Source organism: Rhamphochromis longiceps, linkage group LG11 (genome assembly GCF_057381845.1).
Source record: "Rhamphochromis longiceps isolate RC_006_pf linkage group LG11, R_longiceps_female_GT1.1, whole genome shotgun sequence".
Taxonomy (NCBI): Eukaryota; Metazoa; Chordata; class Actinopteri; order Cichliformes; family Cichlidae; genus Rhamphochromis; species Rhamphochromis longiceps.
In genome coordinates, this window is record NC_140567.1 from 21,295,581 (window position 1) to 21,312,261 (window position 16,681).

General features: G+C 41.3%; 1 protein-coding gene across 1 annotated transcript in view; it reads right to left on the reverse strand.

Annotated features, from left to right (window-relative positions):
* znf804b (zinc finger protein 804B) overlaps positions 1–16,360 on the reverse strand; it is a 32,481-nt gene extending 16,121 nt beyond the window's left edge. Inside the window, exon 1 of the mRNA XM_085422828.1 lies at positions 16,078–16,360. Coding sequence (XP_085278954.1) covers positions 16,078–16,230 — 153 coding nt within the window. The 5' untranslated portion in view covers positions 16,231–16,360. The remainder of the gene's footprint in view (positions 1–16,077) is intronic.
* Between the last annotated feature and the right edge of the window lie 321 nt (positions 16,361–16,681).

A 16,681-nucleotide genomic window follows, 5' to 3' on the forward strand; every position in this document is an offset into this window, starting at 1 on the left:
CCCAAACATTTTTCCATTTACTGTGGAAAAATCTACGCCCAGGCTTTACGGTGTTTTTGTCTGTGCGCAACTGTCTGATGTTGTTTGTACGTGTGTTTGTATATCTTTGTTTACTCCAGATCGTTACTGCCAGTTAGAGGTATGGCCAAAACAAGTAGATGGAATAACCACAGCCAAAATCACAGATGTGTTGACCATACATATGGTCATTAGGGCTTTTTCACAGCCAAAAGGACAGATGTTTCAGTACCAGTGAGTTTCATAATCTCTCAAAGTACCAGCGACTTCTGTTAAAGAGAAAGTAGAAAGGCTAAAATATTTCACAAAGTGAGACTCCAGCAAATAAAAGCACAATGTGTATTCCAGTAAACTTCTGTCAGGTGTGCCATATTTCATTGTTTGTGTGTGTGTGTAAACTGTAACTATCTAAAGCACAATCCTCTACACCATGACATCATCAGTGAGTACCGTGAAGTATAACAAATTGTTACCGCTCCTTCTGACCTTTTAAGCTGAGCTGCATGCACAAACCAAACTGAATAAGTAAATAATAGCGAGAGATTTTATTTGATTATTTCTCCTGCCCCCTTTGTTGCCATTTCTGAAACAAAGAATAGATTCAATCCTTAATTTCTTTGCATCCATTGTAGCTGACATGGACATTTATGTTTACTCTTAAATCTGATTCTTATTTTTAATTGTTGCTATTTCAGTCCAGTAAATATTTACACACATATAGCATATATACAACACATTTGTATGGTCTCTCTATGGACTTTGAATGAGGAAAAATGGGAAAGGATAAAATTCCAGTTTTAATTACACATTGGATGTAATATTCACAATAACAATGAACCTCTGTTTTGTCTAGACGCACAAAAAATGAGGAAACTGGAGAAGTGGAGGACAAAAGAAAAAGTGAGAGGCCTAAAAAAATATCTAATGCAGATAAACAGTATCTGAAAATCATGTCCTTCAGAAACAAAAAAAAATCCATTAAAGACCTGACACAGGACCTGAGAGATGCATCTGGCCCATCTGACACCGTCAGAAATGATCTCAGTGGACGGTGGATGAACCCATTCTTAAGGAAGGGAAACGAGGAGAAAAGGCTGAGGTATGACAAATTACACATGAAATTTATATAATGCAAAATGACAACAAAGGCGCTTTATATTGTAAGGTAAGTAAGTAGGGTAAGTATTTTACGGCACCCTACAATAATGCAAAGAAAACAGAGAAAACCCCAACAATGATATGTTATTATTTATGAGATGAATATAACAAATAGTTAAATACAGAAAGGTGTATAAACACATAGTGAATGACAAAGGTGACTGAAGAAGAAGCACTCAGTGCATCACTGGAATCCTCCTGCAGCCTAGACCTGTTGCGATGTAACTAGGGATAATTCAGGGTTACCTGATCCAGCCCTAACTGTATACTTTATCAAAAAGGAAAGTTTTAAGCCTAATCTTAAAAGTAGAGACGGTGTCTGTCTCCTGAATCCAAACTAGAAGCTGGTTCCACAGAAGACGCGCCTAAAAACGAAAGCCTCTGCCTCCCATTCTACTTTTAAATACTCTAGGAACCACAAGTAAGCCTGTGGTCTGAGAGCAAAGAGCTCTAATGGGGTGATTGGATAGGGTAGTATAAGGTCAGTAAGATTTTTCAAGACTTGTATAGGAGGAGCAGGATTGTAAATTCTGGATTTAACAGGGAGCCAATGAAGAGAAGCCAATATAGGAGAAATGCGCTCTCTGTTTCTCGTACCTTTCAGTACTCTTGCTGCATTTTGGATCAATGGGAGGCTTTTTAGGACTTCCTGATAATAATGAATTACAGTAGTCCAGCCTAGAAGTAATAAATGCATGAACTAGTTTTTCAGCATCACTCTGAGACAGGATGTTTCTCATTTTGAATATATTATGCAAATGGCAGAAAGCAGTCCTACATAATTGTTCAATATTGAAGGAATATTGAAGTTGAATATAGAAGCACATGTCCTGGTCAAAAACAACTCCAAGATTCCTCACAGTGTTACTGGAAACCAAGGTAATGCCATCCAGAGTAAGCATCTGACTAGGAACCATATTTCCAAGATTTTCAGGGCCGAGTACAATAACCTCAGTTTTATCTGAATTAAGAAGCAGAAAGTTAGCGGTCATCCAGGTCTTTTTGTCTTTAAGACATTCCTGCAGTTTAACTAATTGGTTTGTGTTATCTGGCTTCATGGATAGACAAAGTTGTGTGTCATCTGCATAACGGTGAAAATGTATGCTATGCCTTCTGATGATACTGCCTAAGGGAAGCATGTGTAATGCAAACAGAATTGGTCCTAGCATGGAACCCTGTGGAACTCTATAATTGTGTGAAGAGGACTCTCCGTTTACATGAATAAATTGAAGTCTATTCATTATATATGATTTAAACCACTTCAGTGCAGTACCTGTAATACCTACAGCGTGCTCTAATTGTTCTAATAGTCTAGCAGGACAAGCACAGAGATGAGTCCACTGTCAGAGGCCATAAGAAGATCATTTGTAACCTTCACTAAAGCTGTTTCTGTGCTGTGCTGAGCTCTGAAACCTGACTGAAACTCTTCAAATAAACCATTCCTCTGCAGATGATCTGTTAGCTGTTTGACAACTACTCTTTCAAGGATTTTTGATATGAAAGGAAGGTTGGAGATTGGCCTATAATTAGCTAAGACTGCTGGGTCTAGAGATGGCTTTTTGAGTAAAGGTTTAACTACAGCCAACTTGAAGGCCTGTGGTACATAGCCGATTATTAGAGATAGGTTGATCATATTTGCGATTGAAACATTAATTAATGGCAGGACTTCCTTGAGCAGTCTTGTAGGAATGAGGTCTGAAAGACACGTTGATGGTTTGGAGGAAGTAATTATTGAAGTTAACTGTACATAATGTTACATCTGTGAGATGATTATGAGCAAGTTTTTCTCTAATGGTTAGAATTTTATTTGTGAAGAAATGATTTCTCCAGCTTACGAGTTATCTGCTTTAAGGTGAGTGTTTGAGAGTTACACTAGGAAATCAGGTACTTCTCTTTTTCAGAGGAGTTACAGTATCTAAAGTGGTATGCAGTGAAGAAGTATAAATATTAACAAGATAATCAACCTCTGTGGGAGTAGCATTCAGATAGCTGCTCTGAATTGTGTTGGCGCAAGGCACTGAAGAAGATAACAGTGGATGAATTATATCCTTAAACTCAATTACAGCTCTTTCAGAAAGACAGCTGCTGTGATGAAATCTTTTCCGTACCTCTGTGTAATCCATTATTGTAAATGTAAATGTTATTAGGAAATGATCAGACAAAAGACGGTTTTCAGGAAATACTGTTAAATGTTCAGTTTCTATGTCATATGTCAGAACTGGACTGAATAATCAACAAAAAATACTGTCAGCTTTTGATCTATCATGCAATGTCATCTGGAAAGAGTCTCCTGATTGTTGACAGCATCATGTAAAACACACTGCCATTGCACTAAACGCACACCTGGATAAAAAACACACACACAGTGGAACACCTGCAGTCATGATTGGCATCGGACCTCAAAATAATTGAAGCAGTGTGGGATCATACTGACAAAGAGCAGAATAAAAGACAGCAAACAGCCAAAGAAAAGCTTTAAAAGTCCTTCAAGAAGCCTGAAGACCTATTCCTGAGAGCTACTTAAAGAAATGATGAAAAAAGCTTGAGAGTTCAGGCTGTGTTGAAGAATAAAAGTGGCCATAGCAAATTTTGACTTTCAAGCTAGTTGGAAGCAAGTATTCTAGTTTTGCAGTCTATGTTTTATTAAAATGCACATCAGAAAGCCTAGAATTTGTTACTATGTAAATACTTTCAGTCTATCTGTATGTTTGGCTTTCACACATTTCTAAACAATGTTACAGCTGTAAGCAAAAACTGGTCTGAACATATCTGTAAGAATATATATTCTGTTGATAGATTTAAAGGCAATACTACCCAAACATAAAAGAAGTGGAAAAAAATAATAAAAGAACTTTATTCAAAAGCCTCAAAATAGCTGCACTGCTTTTGTGTCGGGCTACAGTAGGGAGTCTGTAGCATCGACAAATTGCAGTGCTCTCCTGTTGAAGCCATAAATCTATGATTAGTCACAAGGCCCAACCAAACGATCACTCAGCAAGCAATCAAAATTTAATTCCCTGTCCATCACAATGCAAGGCCAAAAAGCTCCCACTGCTGATGTGTCCACCCCTCCCTGCCCTCATCCCCTCTGTCTCTCTCTATTTCTCCTCCCTATTCAACAGGGCTACCTTGTTTTCACGGAGTTATTCAAGCGCTCTACCATTGATCAATCCTATTCTGTGCCCACATTTAAAATCTGTCCACCTCTCAACATCGCCACCCTCCTCACTCAATCTCTCTGTGTTCATACTATCCTGAATACAATGTGAACTTAGCCTCTGGCTTGTGCGGCATGAGTTAAACTGATTCACTCGGGTAGAGCATAGCTTACAGACACAAAAAGCAGAGGACATCTTAAGACATTTTCGCCACTTGAACAAACATAACCCATAGGTGCTTTCTAGGATTTTTGTGAATTCAATTTGCGCTCTTTGGGAGACACAAACACAAAAGCGTGAACGCCTGCATGTAAATTCCTGGAATACCCAGGTGTTCTACAAACTGTGGTCTCCACTGTGGCTTTGAATGTATTTTTTATGATCCTACCTCTCACTTACTCGCTGTGCTCTTCAAGGACTTGCATTTGTTTCTGTGAAAAAGACAAAGATTCCCTTCCTGTTCTTTCACTGCACATCAAAGCGAAAATCATATACCAATTACAGGGAGACAAAGGATGGTGAGAACAATGGTGGGTGAGCTGAACTTTACCCGTCGTCTCTGCTGTTTCTAAATGCGTATATTGTCAATGCTTTGTGTGCCGTCTCTTTTTTTGGCAACTCTTGTTTTCCTCTTTGATTCTCTCCAAAGCTGCTCTGAGGGGTGAAAATGATATCAGAAGAGCTTTAGAAGGATAGACTGGTGAGATGTGATGATCTCTTATTCTTTCACTGTTTTCTCTCTGATTGCTCCACCCACCATTTCTGTCAGTTTTTTTATTTATATTTTTTCTTCCTCCAAATTTTTTCCTCCTTATTGGTTCTTCTTTATGCACTAAAAACACTTGTCAGTCATATGTCTTTCAAACCTTGGGCTTATTAGGCTTTTCTCCTCTCTTGCTAAATGTCACTTCCAAAATTAATTTTTTTTCTCCTCCCAGATAGCAGAAAGAAAAAAAAGTAGAAATATATGGACGATACACTCTTGACATTTAAATTACAGACACAACTGAAGACTCTGCATGGATAAATGGATATACAGCACTGTTAAGTTATTAGACCTGCAAACATAAAGCAGACACACACACCCACGTTTTCTTTATACTCGTGTGCTGTCAATCACACTCCAGACAAGGCAGCTGACTGACTGCTTCAAAGGGGATTGAGGAGGATCTGTTAAAGGGATCAAACAAGGGCTGTAATCTGTCAGAGTGCGATGATACAGATTAGAGTGAAAGACAAGTTAAGGAGATGAAGGTAATCAGTTTGGGAAGTGACAGATTTAAAGGAGAGGATTAATATGATCGAAGATTACGCACTACTCTTAATGCTCGACTAAGTCTCGCCAAGTCAGAAACTTGCAAAGATGAGTGGCGAGTACGCGCGAGGAAAGAGTCGCTGAGGAATGATTGCTTTCTTTCAGACATTGTGCTTCCGGATTCTTTTGAAGTTTTCATGTAGGTGAGTGTTTCACTGTATGTGTGTTGGCTCATTTGTGCTATCAGAGGATAACACGAGTGTGTCCAATAAGTGAGTGATCTTTTCTTTGGCACATTACAGTGCGAGTGCATGGATGGCTAGAGATACTACAGATCAGAGGCTGAAATTGGAGACTGTCTGGGGACTTACACGCCAGCTGAGTGAATTGCTCTGTCATGCACAACAGTCCAACTTTTTGAAAGCTGGTTTTGCTGTGCTATATGATTTTGTAGCAGTTAAGACCTGGAGCTGGCCAGGATTGAAATCCCGCCAGGACTCTCTTCTCTGCTTTCAACATCCTGCTTGCCACATTCATTTCTTTCTCTGGGTGTCCCGTGCTATCATTCCTAACTTGTATCCAGCCCTCAGTACGGCTGCATTAGTATGTATGGCCGTGTAGCTCAGGGTTTAGAGGTTTATGTCCCCTAATAGACAGAGATTTGTCCTGTCACACCCACAAAGAGCTTACAGCGAGAGACAGAGGCAGAATGGCTCCTTCCACTCTGTGTGTTGTGGGTAAAGAAGGAACATTTATGTTCCCGTCTTATCTCCAGAGAGAAGGTTTCCATTTCTGTACAAATCATAAAGCCCTAATTTGTGCTTTTCTCTTCTTTTCTCCTGCACTTTCCATCTTCTTCTTTCCCCCCTCTTGTTCTCGCTCTCTACCCCTTTCTCTGCCTCTTTTACTCACTATGATTGGATTAAGACCAAAGAAACAGAGTGTGGAGATGAGGAGGGGATGAGAGCTTATTAAGCATGTGAGAGGTGAGATGACATTAAGCTGTACAGAAAGAGATTGAGGAAGAGGTGTGTGACCACATGCACAAGTGTGTGTGTGTGTGTGTGTGTGTGCATGTGCATGTACCGCACACTTCTGTATTTATCCTTATAGAAGGTAGGGTGAGAAGAGGGAGGAAGTGAGGCGTTTAGCTGTGGAGCACTTTAATCAAGGGGCGAGCAATCCTGCATGACCCACTCTGTCATCCATTATTGATGCCTGCCTCAGCCAGGCTGATGAATCATTAAGCCACTCATCAGGCCTGGGAATTCTGCCTTCTCCTCGGCTGATGACACTCATTTACATAAATCACACGCTGCTATTTTTCACACTCTTGCGCATAAACACAAACACACACCCACAAACAGCCAAATACACAAAGTTCATACATGTTGGCTTGCTCTCTGATGGGCATGGCTCATACAATTTTTAATGCTTTCTGCAAAAAAACCTCCCCAAAAAAACTCATTTGTGTCATACCTTGAAGAGCCAAGTTCATTTGAGCTGTGAATACAGATTCATAAAGGTTATACTGTACATGACAATAGCACTCAACAGCTGCAACCCTACAATACCCAGTGATTAAAGACAATATGCTCAAAATCCCATGGACTGCACAGAACATGTGTTGCCTTTCCTGAAAGACAACCATGTTTTGCACTCAAGCTAAACAATCGTATAACAATGCATAGGTAAGTGGAAAGGAGAGAGTGAAAGACAAGGAGACAAAAACAAGCAGAGAGAAATAGATCTTACAGAGTTTGAGTTTGCCTCTGGGTTATATGGCAGAGGAATCTTAGGGAAACTGATGAGCACCCACGCCATGCAGGCACACACGCACTCCACCAACATATTTCTTCTCATCGTTGTAGGGTTTCCCTTCATCTCCTCTCCTCCCCTCTCCATTCACCTCCACTCCTGCTGTTTCTATGTCTTCCCATTCACTGTTGAAACTAATCCAGTACTACAGGGTAAGAATATACCTCACAGCAAGGGTAAGAAAGCCCCCCCCACCCCAGGGGCGGCTTGTCCAAAAATGCTGAAACACAAACATGCCAAACATACATGCACAATCAGACAGAGGAAACAGGCACACTGCCCATGAAGCCGTTAGCCAAGGCCTAGTGCGTAGCTGGAGGCTGCTCGTAGACCACTGTGATCCTGCCATCCCTGCAGCACGCAGCCAGGGCATTTCTGCACAATGCTAAGCTGAGCGCCTGCCATCTCCAATCTGCTAAACGCAGGAATGCTGCTGCTCATGATAATTACGGCGGGTTGTTTGCTCCATCACTGTTGATATGAAGACGCAAGCAAACGGCATGAATTATTAGTGTCTGCATCATGGCTCACGCTGCTGGTGGAGGTAACTCTGATATAATTCGATGCACTGTTACTGATGCATGACCGACTGCACTATCAGAATGTCCTAGTAGGTCCTATCTGCTGTAATACATAAACATGAGAGCACATAAGAATGAACACACATGGACTTTCATATGATGTTATGATAATACTACATGTATTTTTGCCCTGCTTGTACTATGATTTTATCAGGTTCACAGAGACTTTAAAAGAAAGGTAATAGCTCAGTAATACCCTTTTCAACGTTCTGAATCCTTGATCCCAACAATGACTTTTTTCAGTAAGTAAAGGTTTCTAACCATGTTGTACTAGATCGATTGTACATGTGCCATCATAGCAACTTGATAGCAGAGCACTACATCCCTATTTTCTAGACAATGGAGAAACCTTTAAATTTCATATGTTTTACAGTAATCTAAGTCACTCCGTTAATTTAATATGTGGTATGACTTTGAGCCATCTATGTGACTATACTGGCGTACCAGCAGTACACCAGTATAAGTCACATAGATCGCAGTGCACCATAACAGCCTATTCTGTTCAAGGCACAGCAAAGCACAACATGAAAGCCTTGATCTTATGTCAACGAATCCAGGGAAGTAAAACTTGTTCATATGCATTAAAATTCCTCTGCCACTTTGATCTCTAAATGCAAAGTGCCTGCTCGATTTCTTTCAGTCGTAGTTATTTTTATAAATCACCCTTATGCACATGAAAAGTGGAGAAAAAAAAATGATGTGAAGATCAAGCTGTGAAAGAAATCCAAGTTGCTTTATTCAGAAGGAGCCCCTTGGTCCCCGTTAAGCTGGGAGAATTTCCAGGGCTTCTGCTCAACTGGGAGGTGCTGGTTCATAGCCTCTCTTTCAGTGAGTCATCCCTTCTTCAGAGGAGAGATAATTAATTTGTCTGAGCTGCTCTTAACCCTGGCCTCCGTGTCAGCAGCCAAAACGCACGCAGGTAATCAAGAGTGCAGGTGCAAATTTCTGTAAGGCAATGCACATGCAAATATGCAGGCTGTATTTAGCGAGTTGCAGCTACATCACCTATATGAAAGAATGAATCCAGGTAGAGTGGCAGAATAAAAGGCAGAGGAGTAAAACGGAGGTTATTGAAGAACAGAGAAACCGACCATCAAATAAAGCGCACCCTCTCTGCACTTTCGTCCCTTGAAGGATTTTTCAGCAATATTGCTACTGCAATATTACTCCCATCACCCACACGCTCCCGTACAGGCATACTGTACACAGATATGCACACAAACACGCACACAGCATACCTATCGCTCCTCCTCTGTCTCTCTCTCTCTCACACACACACGCATACACACACAATTCAAACGCCTAAACAGATGAACCTTTGACCTGCTAAAAAATGAATGGGCTTCAGAGATGAGATGAGAAGCAATAGGAGATGGATATAAGAGGTGTGTCAGGGAGAAGGGGCTGAGAGCAAAGGTAGTGGCTAGAGAAATGGTTAGAGGGGAAGATATAAGCTAGCTGCAAATTATAGTTTAAAAGAAAAAAGGGAGGGTGGGCGGGGAGCAAAGTTTATACTGCAGAGAAAATCATGTCAAGGGAATTAAAGAGGATAAGACCGAACCCAGAATGAGACGTGACATCCTAATGACTGTGAAGCAAAAATGCTTTCATCTTCTCTTCTCTCACCTGTCTTAGTTTATTTTTTGCAATTTCACATATATATTTTTTTTCTAGCACAAGCTCAATGATACACGTTTGATTACTATGATTTGGGTATTTGTGTGTATGATTTTGTTATGAGCGTGTCTTTCAGTTTCCGCCTGAGCTGCTGTTCCAGATGGTTCATCAAACATCCAGTAATTATCAAACACTCACTAATTGTACGTGAGTGTGTGTTTATGTGCTGGTGTGTCTCCAGGTGATTATCTGAAGCTGTGATCACTAATGACCACACAGACAAACATCTGTCCCCAGGTAATATACAGAATGAGAGCTTGGCCATCTGCTGTGCCTGTGAGCAGACACGTATGAGTCTACAGAATTCGTGTCTTTCCCACAACATGCGTATAATGCCAAGATCTGTGCTTTAAAGATGCTTGCTCATCCTGTGGCTATAAAATCAGCACGAGAGGCCCTCGCTATTCTTTTACCACAACTATTACCAAACGCTCAGCCACTCTTTGCCCTCTAGATATGCTCGCACACTCCTACGCAAAGCCCTTGCAGGTTAAATCAGCCCTGCAGGCATCTTTGCCCTCGAAGCCATAGACATCGGACCCAAACTGGAGTTAATAAATTCTTCCAAATTATAAAGAGGTCAGGTAGAACTTTTAGTCCAAATGGAAGGTTGTAAATGTGTAAAAATACAATCTCTCGGGGATGAATCATCAAACGTTTTGTGATTGAAAAATACTTTTTTTGTGGAAGTTCAAATGGTCGTTGAATTCATTCAAGTCAAAGCTGTGTGTGCGTGTGTGTACATCTGTGTGTGTGTCAGGAGGTAGCAAGTCAAAGATGCACAAATAAAGACTTGTCAGTAAAATATATAAAGATCATCTCCATCTCCAATGAACAAGCGCCACAAAGCTAGCGCGCACACAGGAGTAGAAGCACAAAGGCACCTACAGATAAGTAAAGGCTGAGGATGCTCAAACATCTTGCATCTCCTTCATTTCTCCATTCCTGAGGGCACGCTGCGCTGTTGTTAAGAGACTGGCAGGTTATGTCACCTCAGACGCTGGGTTCATTTACAAGCTACACAATGCATTCCAAACAAACAGGGAAGAAACTTGCAGGGTAGAAGGAAAAAAAGCTAAGGTGGATTAATAAAAAAAAAATAAAATGAAGAAAGCTGAGAATCAAACTGGAAGAGCCAGAAAATAGAGAAGCAGCAGAGTATAGGCAGCACTATTCCTCTGGGGGATCATCCTGGTTATCAAGTAGAGGTTATTATGCTATGAAGCACTAATGAATTCATTAGCTAAATGAAATGTCAATAAAGGCTTGAGAGAGTGTTAAAATCGATGCCAACTGTCTCTTTCTCCTGCTCGCCCTCCTCCTTCTTTTCATCCTATCTCACCCATCTGTCCCAATTATCCACCTTTCTCTCCAACACACACACACACACACACACACACACACACACACACACACACACACACACACACACACACACACACACACACACACACACACACACACACACACTCCAGAGTGTTGAGCGTAAACTGTGATGGAGGACATTAGCGGTGATCAGTGGGAGCACTTTGCAGTGGTCAGCAGGAATGGTCCAGTCATACAGAACTTTCACATTCAGCAGCACTCACCTGCTCACTCTCAAACGGCTCTAATGCCACTTAATGGCTGACTTGGTGCGTGTGCACGTGTATGTGTGCAATAACATTAGACTTTGTGTGAGCGACTGCAGCAAAGAGAGCCTTGACTCCGCAGCTGTGACAACACAGCAAGTCAACAGCTGCTCTTGAGCTTTTCTCACAGACATTTCTTCATCTCAAGCTAACGTTTAACTCTTTTTCTTTCTGACATTTGCTGAACCGCAATTACCACCTTGATCCTCTCTTCTGAGTCCTTTTAACACTGAGGCTGGATCACTTACTATTATGATCATCATTTAAGGCCCCTGGGTTAGATTCTTGTGGAATGCATTAGCGTCCACGAGAAAACTAGCAAGCTAAATAGCCAACCGGCTGGCTCATCTCACCTCTGTCCCCTTATTATGGCTTAATATTTAAAGCTAACCACTTGGCTCGCTCTGAACACGGCACTGTTTTTGTGCAGCTAAACAGTTGTTTCAAGGTAATTGTTCGGGGCATATGTTTAAATGCCACCTCATTTACATAAACACTGTTCAGCTCCCTGTGGAATCAATGAAAACAGGGGGGAGCAAATGTGGAGTCACAAACACACACACACACACACACACACACTGCCGCATTGGCACTCACTTTGACACCGTGCTGGATAGCCAGTGATCTGTTTCCTGCAACGGCAGTGAAATATACATCAAAGTGGTCTTCAGGGGATGAACAGTAAGTATGCACATACACACACATACACACAGTCCACCCCCACTTCTAGTAGAATATTATAGCCGTGAATGTGTGTGTATGTGTGTGTGTGTAAAGGAAAGCGAGAGAAAGACAGTTTGGATCCATTGGAACTGAGAGAAGCATCATGCATGACTTTGTCCTCTTTGCACACACCTTTTCGCTCCTGCTGTCCTCCCTCAATGTTGACGCCGAAACCAAAAAAACCAAAAAACCTTTGAGGTGTTAACAAGAGATTTAGGAGTGACTCATCAGTGATGATTAAGTACTAATATACATGCAGGATCCGAAAGTTAGAAACATCCAAGGGGCCTATCGCAGTGACTAATTGGTAGCAATAAAGTAGTAATAAATAAAATCCCAATCTAGATCTCCCATGCTACACTGTGTGGATGCTAACTAAGCAACAAAACAAAAGGATTTTAACAAACACAATTCTTTTTTTTGTGGTAAAAAAGGGGGCAATGTGTGCATTGATTGGCACCCAGTGTTTGCTTAATGCCGCCTTATCAAAGTGTAGACACAAGAAGTTACTCCTGACAAATCCCAGCTGTAAAATCCTTTGTAGTCAACTGATCTGAGCTAAATCAAAGAGCGTCTGCTGTTCTGCCTGGCGTGGCGTTCCCTACAACAGGACGGACGGGGGCAAAAGATGCTGCTCAGCATGTTTAACCACCTTGAAGAGATGCGTTCAATTCACTGGTTCCTGACTGAAGGGCTAACTTTCACCTAACGCAGGCAGTCACATTTGAACTCCTTGACCACGACCGCAGATTCTGTATCATGCTGACAGGCTCGAGCCTTGTCTAAACTAATATGGATAAATCTGAAAGCGAGGTTTTTTTTTTGACCTTCTAAACATGCTTGGCCAGCGTTTTGCTGAACTTTCCACATGTAGATTTATGTTCATTAGTTTGGACATGGCCTTGGAGGTAAATGATGTCCTTCGTACCATGAATAACACCTGAAAAACAGAGCTTGTAGTCTAAAAAATGTATTCAGTAAAATTCTAACTTCTATTTTTACTTGTCTCTGTCTGTTCACATGGAGGTCAGCTACAGTTAAGCCTGTAAGCTGCTATGGATTCAATGTTTTTTCTTTCTTTCTTCTTTTTTTTTGTCAGGAACGCTTGAATCTACTGTATACTACGGGTGAAAGGGAATCTTCAGAGCAGCTGCTGCTCATGTTTTTTGCTTCAATGGTTTTCTTTGATGGGATTTCTTCTTTTTGATGATATTTGAAGGGTTACAGATTTGAAATGTGGCCTGTAGAGATTCCTAATTTTCAGTGTCATATCTGTTTTGATGGTTCACTGTAACAGTTCAACTATTTATAATCATGGGGCTTTTATGCTGAAGCCATGATGCCGTATCACATCAGGTAAATCCCAGGTGTGAATAATAAAATGATGATGGCAGTTTTGCTGTTTTCATATTGTTTCTGCTTTTATCATATGGTATAAATCAAGTAGCATTTTGCCAGGATCGCACCTGTGTGTTTCTATTTTAATGTGAATTTTCAAAAGGGTGAAAACTCCCAATATCATAATGGCTTAGGTTTGTTGTATATACACATATAAACCTACAGCTTATTAGCATTTTATTGAAAAGAGAATCAAATGGGTTGTTGTTTATTACTTATTGATTTTGTGATGTGATATCTGTTCCTTAAATGTGGAAATGTATCCAATCTCAGCTTGAGTGCTGCTCTCTCAAAGCACGTTTTAATGACATTTTACTTCCACTTTTTTATCTTATTAACCACCTCGTGACAAATCTGTTTCCAATATTGTTCTGCAGTCGCTCGGGGAGAGAGGCGCACCTCTTTGTCTTTATTGCTGAGTGACTGGGCACCCAGACAGAGCCTCTGTGCTTGGGTGCAGGTAAAAGACATTATGTTGCTTTTAACTTTCACTCTGAGTCTTACTTTATAACATAGCAGAGATCTCAGCATAGCCCACGTGTCCATCAATTCATATAAAACTGATTAGTTAGCAACTTTGAACACATCCTTGCCACCATCTGATATGTCTTAGCTTTAAACCTTTATCATAATAACCCCAATGAAGCCTGGGAGGTGATATGCGTCATTCACGCAGTAAAGTTGTTCTATATACTACGTAACCACTGCAGGAGCTTTGACCTCTTTAGAGTTTTTCCTCGCCTCCATACAACTTGGAAAAAGGTAAAACTGCACCAGAACTGTTCCAGAAACCTCTAAATTACTCTGATATTACACAACATATATCTGGATACAATATATCCTTTATACTTAGGCCAATTGCACCCAATGTATAATCTGGTATTAAACTGCTTCACACGTACTTTCTCAATGCTAAGGATGAGGATACTAACGGATTTTGGTGTGCGGGAAACAACTGTAAGCTCATCCTATGTGTGTCATGAAAGTTTGACAAATCTTTAAAAGACATGCTACACTCTAACGGATTACTTATCCCAAACAAGTGACAAGTAGTTCAACGATTCTTCATAACATGCCGAATTTGGAAAAGAATGGCTGCCCGGGAGCCTATGCATTCATTAGTCTAAAAATATAGACATGCCTAAAATAGTCATTAAGCTTCAAATGAATTCAAGTAAGAGTTCCTTTGAGAATTTAGAGTGATTTCTGGGAGGAGGTTAAACTTGTTGCAGGAGCAATAAAGACTGAGTGTTTAATGATCTTACAAGAAGATAAGAGGGTTCTGAGAAATGATCAAATACAACAGAAGAAGCCCTAATTTGTAGAAATGGAAACATGTGCTGCGCATGCTGAATCTAAACTGTGTGGCAGACGCACAGAAATCATTTCCGTGTGTTTAAAAGTTTGCAAGAATATTCCTTGCACCATCTCTGCCAGTCTGACTGTGTCTGCTCAACACTGTTCGCTCATTCCCATCACACAGTGAACGCGGGCCGAACATGACAGACTGGTAATGACTTCAGTATGAACACACACATACACACACACACTCACGCACTTATACACACATACCAGCTGCTCCTTTCCTCCTTTCTCATCAAACTTGTCATCAGCTCCGCTAGTTTGTCTCGTCTCACATTAAGAGCTCATGAATAATGTGTGATTACCAGAGACCCTTGGAGCAGCTCCTGGATGTACAACACACAAAACGCAAAACGTAGGCTACAAACGGCGAGAGATATGGAGATGCAGAGACCACCCTAATTCACACGGTCTAAAATATCACATACATATTTACATTTGCTGCCATTTCTTTTGCTTCTCTCTATGCCTTGTTTTCATTGCTCTCTTACTCTTACTCTTTTTTTTTTTTTTTTAAAAACCCTTTCTACTACACATATTCCTTTATCCATACAGGTGTGCACACAAACATGCACAGACCCTCAAATACACTGAAAGACAGTTTACAACTGAATGCCAGTTTCTTGGCTCAAAGGAATCATGAGCAGCGTGGAAAGGTCAGGAAACTATACTCTACAAGCCTAGACTGGTTTTTCTCTCTTTCTTTCTTACACACACGCACACACACACACACACACACACACATACAGAGAGAGAGAAAACAAACACGTACAAATACTCCCCAGGTAATTAGGCCTATTTTTGTCAGGGCAACTCATTTCCTCCTCAAAGAACTAATGTAATTTGATTCGTTTAACTCCCATAGCCATGAGAGGGAGAAGGGGGCAAGGAGGGACAATGGCTTCATGGTTGGATACACCAATTTTTTTTCCCTAAGCTTAAAATATTCACATCTCCTGCCCCCCCCCCCCCCCCCCCCAAATCAAAAAATCTCCTTAAGGCTCAGGAAATTATCATCCTCTGCAGAAATATTCACCTATTCAGTACCGTATGACAGCACGGCTGGGTCTGCTGGGCACTTGAGTGTTTCTCCCACAGTTTACACACACGGACACACACACACATTTTCCTCCCTATACTTGGACTTCCTATGACATCACTTAACTTTACATACGTTATAAATCCCATATCTCCAAAAATAGAGGGAAAAAAAACACTTCACTTGAACTCTTTCAAACTTGATTGCTCAAACCCACACACATCTAGAGAAATCTGTCAGAGCCTGTATGCTGTCCTACCGGTGAGTCACTGTTTGCGGATGGACACAGAGGTCCTCTGAAGACTCCCTTGACGCGCCTGAAGTGTCCATTACTCAGGTGTGTGGAGCTGATAACCAGGTAGTAGCACGCGCTGCACGCCATCCCGGGGGCCTCGCGAGGTTTGGGGCCCATAAATGTTTTTTTTCCCCACGTTGGTCCTGGGTGTCGGCGGTGTCCGATGAGCGCCAAGTCAAGTCCTGCTGGAAGGCTGTGCAGGTAGGAACGTTGTCGGAGCGGTGCGAGAAGAGGAGGGGGGTCTCACTCCTGCTGTCCTCTGTTGGAAAGTCTCTGTCTGCGCGAGAAAAAGACAAGAGAGGAGAATTGCTGTTTATTAAGACTGTACCTGCTTCTTAGATGCGCGCGTTCGTGTAAATGCGTGAACACAGAAGAGACAAAAAGACTAAAAAGAATGAGAGACAGTTTCATAGATGAGGATGCTAGAGCCTACTGACCGAGCTCTGATGCTGGAGTCTGCGTTTGGCATGCTGTCGTCGGCCAGGCTTAAATAAATGAATGAGCGCCTGTGGAGTGCCAGAGGAAGAGAGGGATCCATCCAGTCTCTGTTTCACACACACCCCCTCTC